The sequence below is a fragment of the Syngnathoides biaculeatus genome, chromosome 5 (genome assembly GCF_019802595.1).
Source record: "Syngnathoides biaculeatus isolate LvHL_M chromosome 5, ASM1980259v1, whole genome shotgun sequence".
NCBI lineage: Eukaryota > Metazoa > Chordata > Actinopteri > Syngnathiformes > Syngnathidae > Syngnathoides > Syngnathoides biaculeatus.
In genome coordinates this window covers 7,978,345-7,997,098 of record NC_084644.1, presented here as the reverse complement: position 1 = coordinate 7,997,098, position 18,754 = coordinate 7,978,345, and the positions used below count along the sequence as shown (strand labels likewise).

Sequence of the window (18,754 nt, the reverse complement as noted above, 5' to 3'; positions counted from 1 at the left end):
ATCTGTACTTGATGTTGATGATCGACAGTTATAAGTATTTATTCTTGACTTGCTACATACTACGCATGTATGGAAAGTGAACACATTGTAACTATGTCTGCCATGACATTGTCGTCTTAACATTTCTTTCTTTTCTTTTTATCCCTCTGCCTGCTAAAGATGACAAAAACAACACAGGTAAGACATTTTTCATTGTAATTAATTTTAGTCGTGTTTGACAGCCACCACCTGTGCAGAATTGATTTTGACAGGACGGATAGAATACTTGCAAAGTCGAAAATTACGGCACCGACAAGAACGTGAGTCAAACCTAGAGCTGTAAGGTTGGACTCTGGCCACAAGATGGCAGCAGTGTTCCTTACGAGACTCTTACCATCTTGTCCACTCGTTTTTTGTTTTTATCCTAAAACAAATAAATTTCTGTTTTTCAAATTAATATTTGCGTTTATTTAATGTTTTAACGGCATCACTAGTAACACATTATCTTCCATTTTTATTTGACGTTAGTCCATATAATGCATGGCGTTTCAAAGCTGTCAAATATTTGTTTTTTTGTTGTTTATTTTTTTTTGATAAATTTAAACTGTTCCAATAATTGTGTTATTATTGTTATTATTAAATGTAAATATACACATGGAATAATAATCATTTATTAATAAACACCTTAGTTATTGTTGTTTTTCTTTTTATTTCTATGAAAAATACTTAATTGCACGTTCAAATTCTCGCCCGTCAAATAATGATGCTTTAAATCCATCCATTTTCTTAGCCGCTTATCCTCACTAGGGTCACGGGATTGCTGGAGCCTATATACTTGAAATCAATTTTCAGATTTATTTTTAGATTAATTTTAATATGTATACTGAACTTTGTTTCAATATTTTCTACAGTCAGTTTCATGATGTTTTTCTGTTAAATAATATTTTAATCACGATTTTATCAATGTAATTTTTACACTTTTTCTCTATCTTCCTAAGTGTAAATACGTTGTTTAATTACTTCATGAAGTCCTTTTGATAAATTGATTCTTTCTACTAAAAGGCTTTGATTAAAACCATCTCCACAGCCCAAGTAAATAGTACAGTATCTGTATTGGCATTCATATTTTAGTGTATCCATGACAAAGCCGATATCAGGGACTTTGAATATCTTCCCCAGGGAGCGTTCTAAAATTGTGTTTAAGTGTAGCGAGGATGAGGACCATTGAATTTTCTCATCACTAAGCTAATTGTCATTCTCCAGCTCGATTGCGATTGTGCGTCCTCATTAGATTGCGGCTAATTGCCTTGCGGAGGCTGGCGATGGAGAAGCGGGGGTTGCCTCATTTGACAGACCCGGTGCTCCATTTTTTTTTTTGCGGGTTGCTTCTTTAGTCTGTTTTTTTTTTTAACTTCTATTGTGCAGCGTGGCTGTTATTGTAAATAACTGGGAAGGAATGATTACGACACTTGAATTGTATGTGTTGTACGGTGAAATAGGAGAGCTGCATGCATAAAAGCAAGGTAAATATGTCGTGGACCAACTGCTTTTATTTTGGAGTTTTTTTATTTCTATCGTGCGAGGTGGTGGTTATCATAAATAACTGGCGAGGAATGATTGCGTTGCAGTTACTGTATGAGGTGCCGGAGAATTGAGTGACACGACAGGTTTTTTGAGATACGAGCCGTTTTTTGCAGGCTTTTTATTTTGACTTGCGAGCAAACATTTGAGGTGTGAACGCTTTATGGCAAGAGAGAACTCATTTCACTTCACAACGTGTGGCGATTTGGCAGATGAACATTTCTGCAAATGCCCCTTGTGTATTTAAAGCGACCAAACAAAATTGCCTTAAGATTCACTCGCTAACTTAATGCTCAAATTTAATGGAAAAATGACGGTTATAAATAAATAAATAGTAGATCATAATGAATAAATAAAATCATGGTTAGTATCAATAGTCAGCGGGACGGTAGATCAGATGGAATGCGGTGGCCTCACAATTATGAGGTTCCGGGTTCGATCCCAGCCCACCCTCTGTGTGGAGTTTGCATTTTCTCCGTGTGCCTGCGGAGGTTTTCTCCAGGCACTCTGGTTTCCTCCCACATCCCAAAAACATGCAACACTGATTGGACACTGTAAATTGCCCCGAGGTGTGACTTGTTTGTCTCTACGTGCCCTGCGATTGGCTGACAACCAGTTCAGGGTGTACCCCGCCTCCTGCCCGTTGACAGCTGGGATAGGCTCCAGCACTCCCCGCGACCCTTGTGAGGATAAGCGGCTAATAAAATGGCTGGATGGATCAATAGTCACACTCTTAAACCCATTGGAAAAAAATGATTTTTAAACACAAGTGGTGGAGCCGGACATGTAGACAGAAGATATGACAATACTCAAAGGCCTTTTTTCGTCATAATCTGTGGAAAAAAACAAGTACCATATTATTACAGTTTACTGAAATCCCTGAGAGTAGTGGTGACTAGTTTGTGATTGCATGTGTATTATACCGCCCCCTGGTGACCAAGACAGGCACACCAGAAGGAGTGGCACAATGAATTGAATTGAAGTATTAAAAAGTGAGGGAAAAACTGTTTATTTCAACGCATCCTGTTTTCTTATGGTATTACTCCATGACTGCATTTAGGAAGTACAGTATTTTAATAGTCATTGCAAAATGTTTTGCTGTTTTTTTGTGTGCGTCTGCGGCTGGAACGGATTAATGTCATTTCCGTGATTTTGAGTGTTGAGTGAGATTTAAGTGTTTTGAGTTAAGACTGAAATGCACCACTGTAGTCATATGACATGTACGCCGAACGCACGAGTTTATTTCCATTGTGCAAGGCACGGACGGATTTACGTTTTGCAACTTCGGTACGGGTTGAGGATGGAAATGAATTCACTGAAGTTATTTCTTAGTCATCAGATTGTACCTGGTGTTTGGATCGGTATAAAGCTGACAGTCAGACAGGAGCGGGGTATTAACCTTTATCCCGCTGAGGTGGCAGGAAGTGGGCGGGGGTGGCGCGCTCGGGGGTGGGAGGCGGCGGCGAGACGCAAAAACGGACGCTTTCTATTTGAGGAAACAAACACTCGCTTCGAGCATCCAGTTCGCAGCTCTGCTTGTTAGTTAGCACGATGATGCAAAAACAACATCATGGATTGTGTTTTTTTTTTTGTTTTTCGTTGGGTTTTTTTTCCCCTTGAGAGTCAGGGTCAGTACACACAGATGGATTGTGGGGGATTTCACTTTGGCTCTTTATGTTCAGGACCGAGTTCTGCAGATTCTACGTAGACGGAGGCCCAGTAGCTTAGTACGACTTTTGGGAATTGATAACCGCCACCTTGAATTATAAAAAATAAACACAAAAAGTGCAAATAAATTGTTATAAATGGTACCGGCTCAGTTAATTAGGCTGCTTCATAAATAATCATATCAATCATTAATTTCACACTCGACAGGTCATCCATCACTTTAGAGACACAAAAATTTGTATATTACATTTAATCATTTTAAGCAAATCCAGCTTGTTCGTGGCTAAATAGTCTGTCATTTTAAAGATTTTTTTTTGCTTTTATTGTTATTACTTCTTTTGTTGTTATTAGACTGTTATTAACTAGCATAAATTCTTTTCATTAGCCTAAAACATCTGTTCATTTTTATTTTTTAACTTTCCAAATTCCATTTTTTTGCATAAGGCCCTAGTTGTAAAATAACCTCAAATTTTTGGGGGATTTTTACTTTATTTTGTTTATTTTTTACTTTATTTTTAATCTATCTATCTATCTATCTATCTATCTATCTATATCTATCTATCTATCTATCTATCTATCTATCTATCTATCTATCTATCTATCTATCTATCTATATCTATCTACACTATGTTCCTACACAGTGTAAGATTGGTGAATTAATTATGACTATCAAAAGAAATAAAAAAAAAAAAGCGAATAAGCAAAAGTTTCCACTAACAGGCGGAGCTATTTCAATAATGACTGTGTATAGGTTAAAAATATATGCGTATATGCGCACGTCCGCCATATAAGATATTTCAAAATAGTCAGCAGAGGGAGTGTCCACTTCTTACATGAAAATGCAATTTTTCTACTTCTTCCAATCAAAATCGCTTCATTTCTTCCCTTCAGTGGAAGGCGAAAAGCTATTGAATGTATTTTTCAGAAACAAAAAACACTGTTACATGAAATTGCTTCCTTGTCCCATAATTGATAACCGATGTCATCTGGTATAAAAAAAAATAATTCAAGCCTAGATTGAAAACCATTTCGACCAAATTGTACGATTCAGTCCAATAAATAACAAGGTTTGGCCGCCATGAAGCAGAAAGCTACAATTTGACGTGAACGGCGTATTGTTGATAGTTAAAAAAAAAAAAAATGGAAGTTGGCAATAACAAAACTTGGGGGGAAAACTTCCAGAGACTGAAGTATTTGAAGACAAGCAATAAAAAAAAATTTTTTTACATGATATGTACGCTTTACAAGAGCAAGTCGTGAAGCTCTAGATCTTTCCAACCTTTAAAACAAAGTCCTCGCTAGCACCCACCTCAGCGGGGGTCTTAAACACACACACACGCACACACATTAAGCGAGCGACCTATGCCGTTGCATCACTCCAGTCGAGCGGCACATAAAGTTCAGCGTTGAATAATTGATGGCGCATCGGACGGGTCGCGCAAGGAGGTGGAAGGCAAATGCCAGCCCATGACAACCACGTCAAATCCGCAGCTCACGCACGCACGCTAGTGACACTCGGGTAACTGAGCATCCCGCTGTCGTCGCCCACCAGAGTCACTTGCGATAGCTTTCAAATGGGGACGTTGTGTTAAATCGAGGGCCAAAAAAATCACAGTTGAGACAGTAAATACTGTACTGTGTGTACAGGTGCCTTCATTTGCTTGACTTTGATTACAAATGACCACAGCGAAATGCTAAACAACAAAATTGCGTTTCTTTTGATACAGTCTGTCTATTTTAGGTAGGAATTATTATTCTCAATCTCAAATTCCCAAGAAGTATTTATAATGCCAAGTTGGCTCATTTGAGAACAGTGCATTTAAAAAAAAACAACAGGGAGTCGTCTCCAATGTACACAGAAGCGTGTTGCAGCCACACATTAAACTTTGGTAGACCTCTCCCTGACAGACGTTTTTTAATTAATGTATTTTTTTAATTAATTTTTTTAATTTTTTTATTTATTTATTTAAATATGCATTGTTATCAAATGAGTCCAATGCGTAATTTAAAAAAAGAAAATAAACCGCCGGTCTCAGAGATGTTTACGTAGGTTAACGTGTGGCTGCATCACGCTTCCGTGTACGAGCCCTGAAGCCTAGCCCAGCGGTTTATTTTCTTTTCTTGAATACGCATTCGACTCATTTGAGAACAATGCACATTTAAAAAAAGAAACATTTGTCACGGAGAGGTTTACTGAAGAAACAAAAAAAGTCTGTCATGGAGTTGGTTTGGCGAAGTTTAACGTGTGGCCGCAACACGCTTTCGTGTACAGAGGAGCCGACTCGAAAAAGAAGGTTCAAACTGCTGATCAACACTTCTAGCCAATGTTTGGCATACAAAAAATTGAGAATTATACCTTTTTTTTTTATTTAAAACAACCACATTAGCGTTGCCCCAAGAAAGTCCTTTCAGCCTAATGCTATCAAATGATGCAAAACGCCATAGATGAGCTAATAACGTTATTTCACAATCACTTAACAAGACTCACAGGCGTATGTTCTTTATCCAATACGAAGAACAACTAATATTACATCAGCTTACTAAAAAGCTGATACATTTCCAGATGTCAGTATATGACTGCCCCCTGGAGGCCACAAGGCACACGCACTCGAAAGAGCAGCACAATATCTATCCATCCATCCTTCCATCCATTTTCTTTTGCCGCTTATCCTCACGAGTGTTGCGGGGAGTGCTGGAGCCTATCCCAACTGTCAACGGGCAGGGGCGGGGGACACCCTGAACTGGTCGCCAGCCAATGGCAGGGCACATGGACACAAACAGCCACACTCACAGTCACACCTACGGGCAATTTAGCGTTTTTCCAATTCATGCATGTTTTTGGGATGTAGGAGGAGAAAACCCACGCAGGCACTGGGAGAACATGCAAACTCCACACAGGCGGGGTCCGGATCGAACCCGGGTCCTCAGAACCGTGAGGCCAAGGCTTTTACCTCCTGATCCACCGTGCCGCCCAATATCTATTAAAGCAAAAAAAAAAAGTGGCAAAAGTGTTTTTTTTTTCTTTTCACTGTACTCAATGATTTCTTTCCTGTATCACAGTTTTAAATTCTCATGCGGGCCTTCTTAACTCGTGTCACGGGAATAAAAAAAATGCTAAACAGGAAGTTCGACTCGGCGCGGAACTCATTAACTAACCTTTTAGCAGGTATCGCACACACGCACGCTGAGGCGATGCAGCAGATCAGACGCCGACGTCCTCTTCTGCTGCAAATCTTTTCATCTGTTTTCTACACGACAGTCTTAGGTGGGGGGGGGGGATGTTGCCTGCCTAGCGTCTGCTGCTATTTCCACTCGTTCTCCGCCACCGCCGCTCCACACACACACACACACACACACACACACACACACACACACACACACACACACACACAACACACACACACACTGTGACTCTGCTCTCTCGCTCTCTCTCTCTCTCTCTCTCTCTCTCTCTCTTTTGTAGAGGGGAGGTAGTGGGGGGGCCTCCACCGTCTCCCAATCAACACTCTGCTCCTGGTGTCTCATTCGCTCCTTCTTCTGTTCCCCCCCCCCCCCCCCCAGTCTAAATGTGGTGAAGCTCACACCCGTCGCCACATTTCACGGTTGGTCCACAGCAGCAAAGAAGCCAAGAGCGACTTAGTCCATTTTTGGGAAAAAAAAAATCACAGATTTGTACTCCAGGCTTGAATTCGGGATTCAACTCACCTTTAGCGATGAAGTGACTGGAACATGTAATCGTTGATGTTTAGTTCTGCAGTTTTGACTTTGCGTGCGGCCGAAGTGATGCCGGCGAGGGGCGCGCGTCCCCCGCGGCCGTGTCGCGCGTCACCCTCGCTGGGGGCTCCCTTGACCGTCTTCTTCTCTCTCCTCCTGTTGACCGCGGGGCCGTGCTCAGGCAAGAAGAAGCTGTACATCGGCGCCCTGTTCCCGATGAGCGGCGGCTGGCCGGGCGGCCAGGCGTGCTTGCCCTCTGCCCAGATGGCGCTGGACCTGGTCAACAACCGCAGTGACATCCTGCCCGACTACGAGCTGGAGCTCATCTACTATGACAGCATGGTGAGTCCCGATCTACTTTTGTGGGCTTAGTGCAAACTTTAATGTTCTTTTGCCTGTATTTAAAAAACAAAACAAAAAACAAAACAGCAACAACCAATGTTTGGGGGAGTTTGATATTCTCCTCCAAGCTTGAAGGACACTTCATTAGGTACACCTTGTTGTTAGTTTTGTGGTTGGTGTTGGCAGTTTTGGGATTAGTGTTACAATATTTATTTTATTTTTAAATTTCATTTTCAGTATTTTTTTTTAATTTTGTTGCTGTTCATTTGTTCCAGGGTGTAAAACTGTTCTGGGGATTATTTCCATTTTAAAATCTTTATATTATTTTTATTGTTTTTAAAAATTTTATATATATATATATATATATATATATAAATTTTAAAATGTATTTCTTATTAATTTTTATCATTATTAATTATATTTTAATAAAAATGATATTTTTGGGTTATGTTTTTTTTTACAGTTGATTTTGTTTTAGTGAAAGCCATTCATCCATTTCATGTACTGCATTATAAGATATTTTTATATTTTATACTTTTTTTACACATTTGAAATTATCCATTTAATTAGATAAGACCTCTCATCTTAATCCCATAAAGTATTTCACATTTTATATTTGTGTTGGTGTTTTAGGTGAAAATATTGTTTGTTTTTACAGTTTTTGGGATGAAAAAAAAATCCATCATATTTTGCATGTTGGCGGTGTATTTTAATATTTTTTTTGTTTTATTAGCTACATTCGTGAAAATGTAAGACAAAGTGGATTGAAACTTTTTTGTGATTTTTATGATTTATTTTTTGCATTTAAAAATATATTTTTATAGTTGTATATCTAAATGTGTAATAATTTGTTAGCTTGCCTGGAGGGGATGAAAACTTTGGAAACAATTGTCAACGGCAACAACCAGAATCATAACCATACATGCATTGGACCTGTTTTGATGCTGTGTGTATTTGGAGGTGTACCTAATGATGTGGCCAATCGGGGACCGCTTTGAGATGTTGCGTGGCTATTAAAAACCCGTTGAAATAACTCTGCATCCACCTATAGCAAGTGGGATTTACGCACCAAACTTGCAGTTGACCTTACATTTTTGGATCGCTCCAAATAAAATCTCTTGAAAAATGGACATGCATAGATTGAAAATGTATGCAGCAGAAGTCGAGAGCTTGTTTTGCTCTAATTGGCATCCGGTGTGAATGCAAAAATGAGATTTTTGGGGTGAAAATGTAATATAGAAAAAAGGTTAAATAGTTTGCAAGATGTCCCAAATCAGATGAGATGGAAGTTGGAATGATTGACTTGGTCGTGAAATATAGAGGAGGTCAATATCCTATATGGAAAAATATCATTTTTTTGTGAATTTTACAGTGAAATGTGTGGGATTTAGGAACTCCACGTATTGCCAAAACGTGTTCCTAATGTATTAGGATATAAAATGAAATAGCATTTGGAATGAAAAGATGGTGTAGTTTTTGCTGAATGTCTACTTCACTTGAACGAACGTTCTTTGGCCCGGTTTGACTTGGAGTCAGTTCAGAAATGTGACAACAGCAGAATATCAAAAAGAAAAAAAAGTGGGTGGAACAGTCATCAAAATAAAATATTTTTGGTACCAAATCAGCTAATAACTTGCCAAATTTGATCAAATTTGCGACATTTCTGGGTAGTATGATGGATCTGCCTACCCCCCTACCCCGAGACCCTCATTAATCGTGCTAAAAGAACTCCTTAGCTTTATTCTCTTATGGTTTCTGCATTGGAATAGCAAAAAGTGTGTGTGTCTGTGTGTGTTTGTGTGTGCGTTGGCACGGCAACAGAGTCACTCTTGAAACACAACATATTCAAAAGCAGCATTCAAAATGTGTGTGCAAACCAAGACATACATGCGGCACGTCTGTCCTTTTGTTGCTTAATACTAAGTGTGTGCGTGTGTGCGTGCATGCGTGTGCTTACGTGTGTTTGTCTGTTTAAGTGAATTTTGTGTTTGTGTGTCTCGATCCAACACCAGGCGACAGCCATTCTGTTATCCGATCGCTCCGAAAGCTGCATAAGAAAATATTTTATCTTTACTCGATGCTGGTGTTAGCTGCATCCGGCACGAACACACACACACACACACACGCACACGCACGCGCACACACGTATACACACAAAGCATATTACATACATGCATAGACATACACACTTAAAGACGCAGTGACACTTAAACCCACCACCTTGACACACACTTATGCCTGCACTTGGAAACACACACTTAAACACATGCACTTAAAAAACACACACGCGGGCGGAAACACACTTCCACACACGCGTTGTTTCCGCCTGGCCACTTAATTTGTGTAAGGAAGTGTGTGTCAGAGAGCCGAGGAGATTTGTGTGTGTGTTCCAGCGTTGTAATTGCACCAAAGTGGAGTTGAGGTGGCCCGCATAGCAATGAGCGCCTTAGCCGCGGATTCATTAGCCGTAATATTTCCCTTTCGGCTTATTATCAGTATTATTATTATTATTATTATTGTCGCTCACGACCGGGTAAATAATCATCTCGCGGGACGAGGACGCGTTCGTTTGCTCGTGTCCCGGCATCGAACTTCGAAATTAAGTCGTTAAGTAAAAGTCTGAGCTGCCGAAGTGGAATTGTGTATCTCGGCACGTTCCTTCCTATTTCGATCTTCCAGCAGAGAGGGGAGGAAAAAAAAAAACAAACAAAAAAAAAAAAGTTGAAATGCGGCTCTCTCAGTTATGTGAACGCTTGAATGTCACGGTGGTATTCATATATTATATGATAAAGATATATTCAGCAGTATTCCCGTCTATTCTGATAAAGCGTTGGCCTCACAGTTTGGAGGTCCCGGGTTCAATCCCAGTCCCGCCTGTGTGGGGTTTGCATGTTCTCCCCGTGTTTGTGTGGGTTTTCTCCGGGTGGGCACTCCGGTTTCCTCCCACATCCCAAAAACACATAACATTAATTGGAGACTCTAAATTGCCCGTAGGTGTGATTGGCTGTTTGTCTCCATGTGCCCTGTGATTGGCTGGAAACCAGTTCAGGGTGTACCCCGCCTCCTGCCCGTTGACAGCTGGGATAAGCTCCAGCCCTACCCGCAACCCCTGTGAGGATAAGCGGCAAAGAAAATGGAGGGGTTCCCGTCTATGTAAAGGACGTACAACAGGATGAGTGTGAATGCTCGTCAACATATCTGCCTAACAAATGTGTGAATGCTTTGATTCTTGCTCCAGTAGTCTGCTTACCGCGTACCGATATTCGATTGTTATGATCGTCGTAAATATTTTTCAAATGCACAGCACCATCAAATTGAAGCAAAGCAAATTTGTGTAGCGCATTTCATACGCCTGCGTGGGTTTCCTCATGGCACTCCGGTTTCCTCCCACATCCCAAAAACGTGGAACATTAATTGGACGATGTAAAATTGCCCCTATGTGTAATTGTGAGTGCGACTGTTTGTCTCGATGTGCCCTGCGATTGGCTGGCGACCAGTTCAGGGTGTACCCCGCCTCCGGACCGTCGACAGCTGGGATAAGCTCCGGCACTCCCCGCGACCCTTGTGAGGATAAGCGGCAAAGAAAGTGGATGGATGGATTTCATACACGAGGTAACGCTTTACATGATTACAGGCATTTGAAAACAAAGAGATAAAACATTTAAAACGGGATGAAAACAATAAAAATGACAAACACAATATTAATAAAAAGGAGAATTAAAAGCGCATACAGTGCAAGCAATATGATCAAAAAGTGGATACATTTAAAAAGGAAGAGGTTTCAACCTGGATTTAAAAAGATTCCCACTTGGGGCTGAGCGCACCTCTGTTGGCAACTTCTTCCATTTTTGTGCAACATAATAGCTAAATTCTGCTTCAGCGTGTTTGCTTTGGACTTTTTGAAGGCTCGTCACTGAATATTCAACCAAGTATTTCCGAAATACGATTAATGTGCTTTCCCTCAAGCTTTTTTTTTTTGTCTCACACAAAGATCAGTGTGAACGATCCTCTCTAAGAATTTACAGTCGATGCGTCCATCCATTTTTCTTCGCCGCTTATCCTCACAAGTGCTGGAGCCTATCCCAGCCGTCAACGGGCAGGAGGCGGGGTACGCCCTGAACTGGTTGACGGTCTGAGCGCTCCCCTGTGCTGAAAAGTCTCCTTCTGATTAAGGTGCATGCGTTACTAACAGGGGAACGCTGGGTACGCAGGGTACATCCCCCGGTCTCGTAGTTCCCCTTCTTATACATAGAGGGAGCTAATATGCGTTTTATCCTAACCTTAAAACAAAAGTTGATAAAAAGATATCCGCATATAAGTACGTCATCTTTCCGAGACGTCCATAGTGAACTTGAACGCTCGGCGACAAGTTGTCGAATGGCACATGTTGAAGCATGGATGGGGATGTTTTAGACTGGCCGGAAATTTTTAAAAAATACGCGCATGCACGTTTATCACAAGAAGACTTTTCCACACCAGGAGCGCTCAGACCGTCACACCGGCCAATCACAGGGCACATAGAGACAAACAGCCAATCGCGCACACAATCACACCTGGGGGCAATTTAGAGTGTCCAATTAATGTTGCATGTTTTTGAGATGTGGGAGGAAACCGGAGTGCCCGGAGAAAACTCCACACAGGCGGGTCCGGGATTGAACCCGGGACCTCAGAACTTTGCGGCCAACGCTTTCCAGCGGATTCACCGTGCCGCCAATTTACAATAAATGTTTTTATTAATAAAATAAGACTCAAAGAACGCCTGATTCTTACTGTTCTCATTCAAAAAAGTTAGCATCAATGCTACGTTAATGCTAAACGCTCAAACAACAGCTACGTAACACACACACAGATCAGCGACACATCCAAACATCCAAAATTAAATATCGTGTATTGAAATATCAAAATATTCACCCCAAACCATTTAACAAGAGAAGCTCGGCTAGCTCAATGCTAGCGTACAATGCCAAACGCCGGAGCCGTGCTCGCGGAAATGAGCAAAGATGTTATGCTAATTCTAAACCTTAATACAACTCCGACTTAGCACGCCCGGGCAGCAACGGACACACTTAAGTGTACTCGAGTGTGAAGCGTCAGGCCGCGTGTCACGCAATGCAATATTCATGAAGCTCGGCGTTTAATCCTGGCGTGGCTCTGCGGATCGTTTCCCCGGCTATCGAGGCCGCGGCACCTCACGATGTACTCGGACGTGCGCTCGCGCGCCGAGACGCGCGCTCGCCCCCGCGCCGGCCGTTGCCATGGCGACATCAAAGCCCAGACTGTCAACTTTGATGAATTATTAACAGCGGCGCAGCGAGACGGCGCAGATGCCGCGCGCGGATGCGCCGAGAGGAGGTGCTTCCCCGAGCTTTGTTTTAATTGGCAAATGCGACGCGCTTTTTCCTCCAAATGGTCGTCGGGCCGCCAGGTGGGACGCCGCAAGTGATTAAGGGTTCAATCGGAAACGCCGTACTGTCACTGAAAGACAACTAGTTTCTTTCCCTTTTTTTATATTTGTTTTTCCAAACATTTTTCAGTCATGTTTTTTTTTTTTGGGGGGGGGTTTCATCAATACGTTCCTGTATTTTTGATGAAATTAAGTTGTTAAATAACAAGTTGCAGACTAGCCATAATCTTATAAGTGTGAAGTAGTGTTTTTCAATAAGCTCTTTTTTTATTTTGAAAAGATACATTTATTTTTAATAAGTACTATTTTTAAATAGAAAATAATTTATATTTATCATCATTTATCATTTACATCTATTTTTTTACATTAGTTTTTCCAAACATTTTTCAGTCATGTTTTTTTTATGGGGGGGGGGAATTTCATGAATATGGTCCAGTATTTTTGATGAAATTAAGTTGTTAATTAATAAGTTGTAGACTAGCCATAATCTTAAAAGTGCGAAGCACTGTTTTTCAATAAGCTCTCTTTTTTTATTTTTTTAAGATAACATTTGTATTTAATCAGTACTGTTTTTAAATAGAAAATAATTTATATTCATCATCATTTATCATCTACATTTAGCTACAAAAACAATATTTTTCCCATGTATAATGTAGTTTTTATTAAAAAAATGTAGCTTTTTTTCAAACGACTTTAATTTTTTAGACAAGGCATATTCCTTTGAATAAAGTCCTTTGAATGGAACTTGTTAAATATGTATTGTTATTTAAAGTAATTTATTGTAGTAAGAAAGTAGTATATTTTAATGAATCATAGTTTTTCTCTGAAAAATGTCATTCTTTCATGTTGTTATTAATGCAAAAGATAAATAGTATTTTGATTTAAAAAAAAAACTTTGGGGATTTAAAAAAAAAAGTTCTACAACACATTTATTCAATAAGACGTACTGCACTTTTTTTCAATTTCAAAAAGTTGTGCCCCCCCTGCATTCGGTTTTAATTGGCAGCCGTGACACATTTTCCCGCGCCGTTGCCAGTCCGCCAGGCGGGACACCGCGAGTGATTAAGGGAGCATAAGATCGCGACTGAAAGGCGTCGGCTCCCCCCCCAGGCCCTTATCTTATCACCTTGTATTTCATAAATAAAATCATTAGAGCCTATTAAGGGTGGCTAAGCAACCGATTGCTAAGTGCTACATAGGAAGTGTAGCACAGAGAATTATGACGTGTGTGTGTGTGCGTGTGCCTGTGCGTGTGTGTGTGTGTGTGTGCGCGTGTGTGTGGTCCATGTGTGCAGTCATATCTCTGTGAAAGTGTCAAGGCATGAAGTCCCATGTGGTGATGATCACAGCAAATGCTTGTTGCAGACTACTATTCATCCATTTTCTTAGCCGCTTATCCTCACGGGGGTCACAGAGGCGCTGGCTCCTATACCAGCTGTCAACGGGCAGGAGGCACGGTACACCCTGATGCGTGGAATTAAGCAGTTTTTGCCTCAGTTTTTAATACTTCAATTCAATTCATTGTGCCACTCTTTCTGGTGTCCCTGCCTTGGCCGCCGGGGGGTATAATACACATGCCATCACAAAGGAGTCACCGCTACTCTCAATATTTCAGTAAACTGTAATAATATGGTACTTGTTTTTTTCACAGATAATGACGAAAAAAGGCCTTTGAGTATTGTCATATCTTCTGTCTACATGTTTAGCTCCACCGTTTGTGTTTAAAAATCCATTGTTTAATGGGTTTAAGTGTGTGACTATTGATCCATCCATCCATTTTCTTACCCACTTATCCTCACAAGGGTCGCGGGGAGTGCTGGAGCCTATCCTAGCTGTCAACAGACAGGAGGCGGGGTACACCCTGAACTGGATGACAATGGAGACAAACAGTCGTACTCACAATCACATCTAGGGGCAATTTTAGAGTGTCCAATTAATCTTGCACGTTTTTGGGATGTGGGAGGAAACCGGAGTGCCCACCCGGAAAAAACCCACACAGGCACGGGGAGAATATGCAAATTTAACACAGGCGGGTCCGGGATTGAACCCGGGACCTCATAACTGTGAGGCTAAGGCATTCCAGATGATCCACCATGCCAACACGACAAACATTTCAACAAAAAATTGCAAGCATAAAATGTGTAGAAAACACTGTACTTACTGTATATAGTAAAAATGCAATGAATATAAACTCACCTGTAAAGATATACTGTACTCCAAAACTTCAATGATACTACTGGTGCTTAAATGTTTATTATTTCATATCGCACCTGTCTAGGGGAATCCACACATCTACAAAAACCTTTCGGGATATTGAAAAAAAAAGAAAAAAAAATTGTGCACGTTGGTATGATACCACACTTATCATATACTGTTGCGCACCAACATCACCACGACACCACCACAAAATCGTGTTTCCATCTGCTTAAAAAATGGCAAATTAAAACGTTGATATTGATTAGACCGTTACGGACACATTGCCGCCGCCCATCAATTTCTGCGCCCGGGAGAAAAACCTTCCAATATGTAATCTCAAGTTCCCAATTTCAATCTCAACGCCCCGAGTGATGCAATAAATAAAATGTTGTGCTGACTAAGTTTAATAAGCCTAAATGAATCTGGATACTTTCATTGTTGACCAGTTCCTTCTGCACAGAAACATTCCAGCGATCTATTTTTTTCCTCAAAATGGTCCTGTTTCGCTTGAGAAAATTCTGAAAAAAAAAACCATGCAGACTTTCAATCTTAAAGTGACATAATGCTGCACGACTCCCGTGAATTGAGGGAAGAAGTCCAGTTTTAGAACACGACGGTTAATAAATTTGTTGTCAGGCTATTTTCAACATTTTAAAAGGATTCATTAAGACTTGGGTACAAACCAATACTATTGATTTGTGACTAAATAGGAAATTGGCTTAAATGGACAGACAACCTCAAAGCAATGAATTGTTTTTTTTTTGTGCTGAATCTTATTCTATATAAATGTTTTCAAGATTTATGTTAATGTAAAAAAGCTCACATGGCACATATATGCAGTCATGGCTCGTCATCCATCCGTCATCTATATTTTACATAAGCTCTCATGTGTCTCAGCTGTGAGTCTGTAGCTTTGTTGCCGCGATGAAGTCTGCACAGGCTGATTGCGCCACCCAGCCACCCCCCCCCCCCCCCGCCCCCAAAACATCCCGCGGGGAGGATGTGATTGATGCCGTTGACTGATTGGCGGAAAAACACCACCGCTGCCGGCGCCGCTTTCTCGCTCGCTCTGCAGAAAGTTGCCGCTTTTTGGTTCGACGTCGGTCGATGCTAATTCCGTTAGCATTGGAGGACTGGGGCGCTGACGTGGAATGCTAACATGATTAGTTTACGAATGGCTGTGGTGGGCTTTTTGGGGGCCTCGGCATTCCTGATAACACAACCCCACCACTCCCATACACGGACAAAAATAGATCACCTTTTAGTGAAAATGTATGCTTTTTTTTTCGGGTCCTCAAAACAGCCACGTGAAACTGATTTTTTTAGTCTGCAGGTATTTTAGGGCGAATTCCTGGGCTCATACTTTGACAACCTATTAATAGAAAATTTTCCCATGCGAGCCCTAATTTGAAGTCTCCTAAAAGTTGGGTGTCGGCACAGTGGATCAGCTGGTAAAAAGCGTGGCCTCACAGTTCTGAGGACCCAGGTTCAATCCCGGCCCCGCCTGTGTGGAGTTTGCACGTTCTCGCCGTGCCTGCGTGGGTTTCCCTCGGGCGCGCCGTTTTCCACCCACATCCCAATAACATGCAACATTAATTGGACACTCTAAGGCATAGGTGTCAAACTCTGGCCCGTGGGCCAAGATTGGCCCGTGGTGTAATTATGTTTGGCCCGCAAGGCAATTTCAAATCAATATTAGAGCCGGTATTACAAGTATTACACACTTGTTTGGTTCCATATTAAAAGGTTAATTTGTTCAACCTTGGCCCGGGGCTTATTTCACTTTAAAAGTTTGGCCCACTGTGAATTTGAGTTTGACACCCCTGCTCTAAGGTCTAAGGTGTGATTGTGAGTGCGGCTGTTTGTCTCCACGTGCCCTGCGATTGGCTGGCAACCAGTTCAGGGTGTACCCCACCTCCTGCCCAGTGACAGCTGGGATAGGCTCCAGCACTCCCTCGCGTCCCTCGTGAGGATAAGCGGGAAAGAAAATGGATGGATGGATTAAAGCTCATGACACCAGTTTCACTGAATTTACATGCTATTGGTCTATTATGACAGGACACTTGGAAAAGTCTCAAGGACGCAAGTCTGAAAGCAAACAGGATGTCAGACATTTTGATGTGGAGCTATTTTCTCCGGCACATTTCAAAAGGCTCCCTAAGACAGAATTTGCCCAAATAAGCCCAAATTGGCAAGATTTTCTTTGCCTCAGCCATATAAAATAGGCAGAGCATAGCCTCAAAACTGACCACCATTTTGAAGAGTATTTTTACCTATGACACCCGTTTCACCGATCGCCGTGAAATTAGATGGACATGTCGATCGTACCTGGACACGCTACCCATGCCTGAAATTGAACCGCCATTTTGGTTGGAAGCAGCCATTTGGGGCAAATTTCAGGGCCTGTGTAGTCCGACAGATGGGCCACGCTAAATTGCAACAAATTTTTTCCCCGACCCTGTATATGTCATATTCCATCATTAATTCAAGCCAAAAGTGAGGATGAGTTTTTAATTTTTTTTCCTCACGCTCATTAGACGGTGCAGGTGCTTTCCCCCCCCATGACCAACCCCGCCACGTGCATAATGCCACTATTTGCACTTTCATTTGCTTTCCCTGCCTCGGGCGCTTTTGACACCGCGGCAAAAGTACGGAAATTACCTCGCGTTTTCGCCGCCGCCGCCGCGCTCACAGCGTGCTTCTCGCTCACATGTCAAGACGACGTCAAGTGTTTTCACTTGTTAGCTCAAATACGACAATTGGCGGCGGCGGCGAGACAAACGTCCTGAATTATGAAACCCGTCACTTGCTGCTGATTAATTGTGACAGCCGTCAGGAGAGTTTCCATTGTGTTTGCGAGCTCTCCGTGGGGCTGAATCATCGCACGTGTCAGGACAGTTTAAGCGTGACGGCGGCAGGCGGCGGCCGACCGATCGCTCCTGCCGTGCTGTCATTTGCACTGAAACCGGAGCAAAGTGAAATCCGGAAAGCCTTTGTAAGTACTTGACGCCCTCGCTAAGAATTGTTCTAATTGCCTAAATTGATAGTTTAAGATGGAAATGACCACAAACGAGGATCCCCGCCAGGACGACTGCATCGGTGCCTTGAGACACTGGGTTTAATTTGTTCTGTGACCACGCTCAAAACCCGCTCGTACCTCGAATCGTCTCTCTCCACTGAAATGTATCTTATTTATTTACTTGATTTGCTCTAACTTTTATTAATCTAGGTGTGGGAATTGAGAACAGATTCTAATTTCTAAATCTCACTAGTTAATTATGAATCCAGTCCAGCCTTATAGGTAAGTGGTGCTCATTCTGATGGGTGTGCTTTGGCCACAGATAAACATACAGATTCCTCCTTCCTTAGTAAACTTCACTAATATTGTTATTATATTGTTATATTATCTGTTCACATTTGTTGCTGCACTGTTTGTGTCGCTTTAAAAATTCTACATCGATGCTATTTGTTCACTTATCATTTCCCATTATGGGGTAGCATTAAGATTAAAGAGGCTATATGCCTGTTATAAATGCGCAATGTGTCTTTATTTGATGTTTACTTTGACAGTAAACTTCAACAGGAAGTGTCAAGACACAGCTTGAAACCTCGTTTTGAGTTTGCGCTTGCGCTGTCTCCCAAAAATCTCAATGCACTTGTATCTCAAAGCACCATAGTACCAACATTTTCAACCTCATCTCAGAACATTAGCTTGAAAAAAATTCTCTTCATTGACACTAATTACTGCAATTGTGCTCGCCAGTTGCTTGGGTGTGATGTTGTGGCATCTGAAGTTGTTACATAAATACCCTCAAAGTACACAAATAGATATTTATTTGTAAGTTTTACTCATCCATAACTATTACATTT

At 41.4% G+C, this 18,754-nt stretch overlaps 1 protein-coding gene across 4 annotated transcripts in view; it reads left to right on the top strand.

Annotated features, from left to right (window-relative positions):
- gabbr1a (gamma-aminobutyric acid (GABA) B receptor, 1a) overlaps positions 1-18,754 on the top strand; it is a 78,363-nt gene that overhangs the window by 12,420 nt on the left and 47,189 nt on the right. For all 4 annotated transcript variants that reach the window (XM_061820747.1, XM_061820744.1, XM_061820745.1 and 1 more), the window contains 2 exons: positions 160-177; positions 7,124-7,284. In XM_061820747.1, coding sequence (XP_061676731.1) covers positions 160-177; positions 7,124-7,284 — 179 coding nt within the window. The remainder of the gene's footprint in view (positions 1-159; positions 178-7,123; positions 7,285-18,754) is intronic.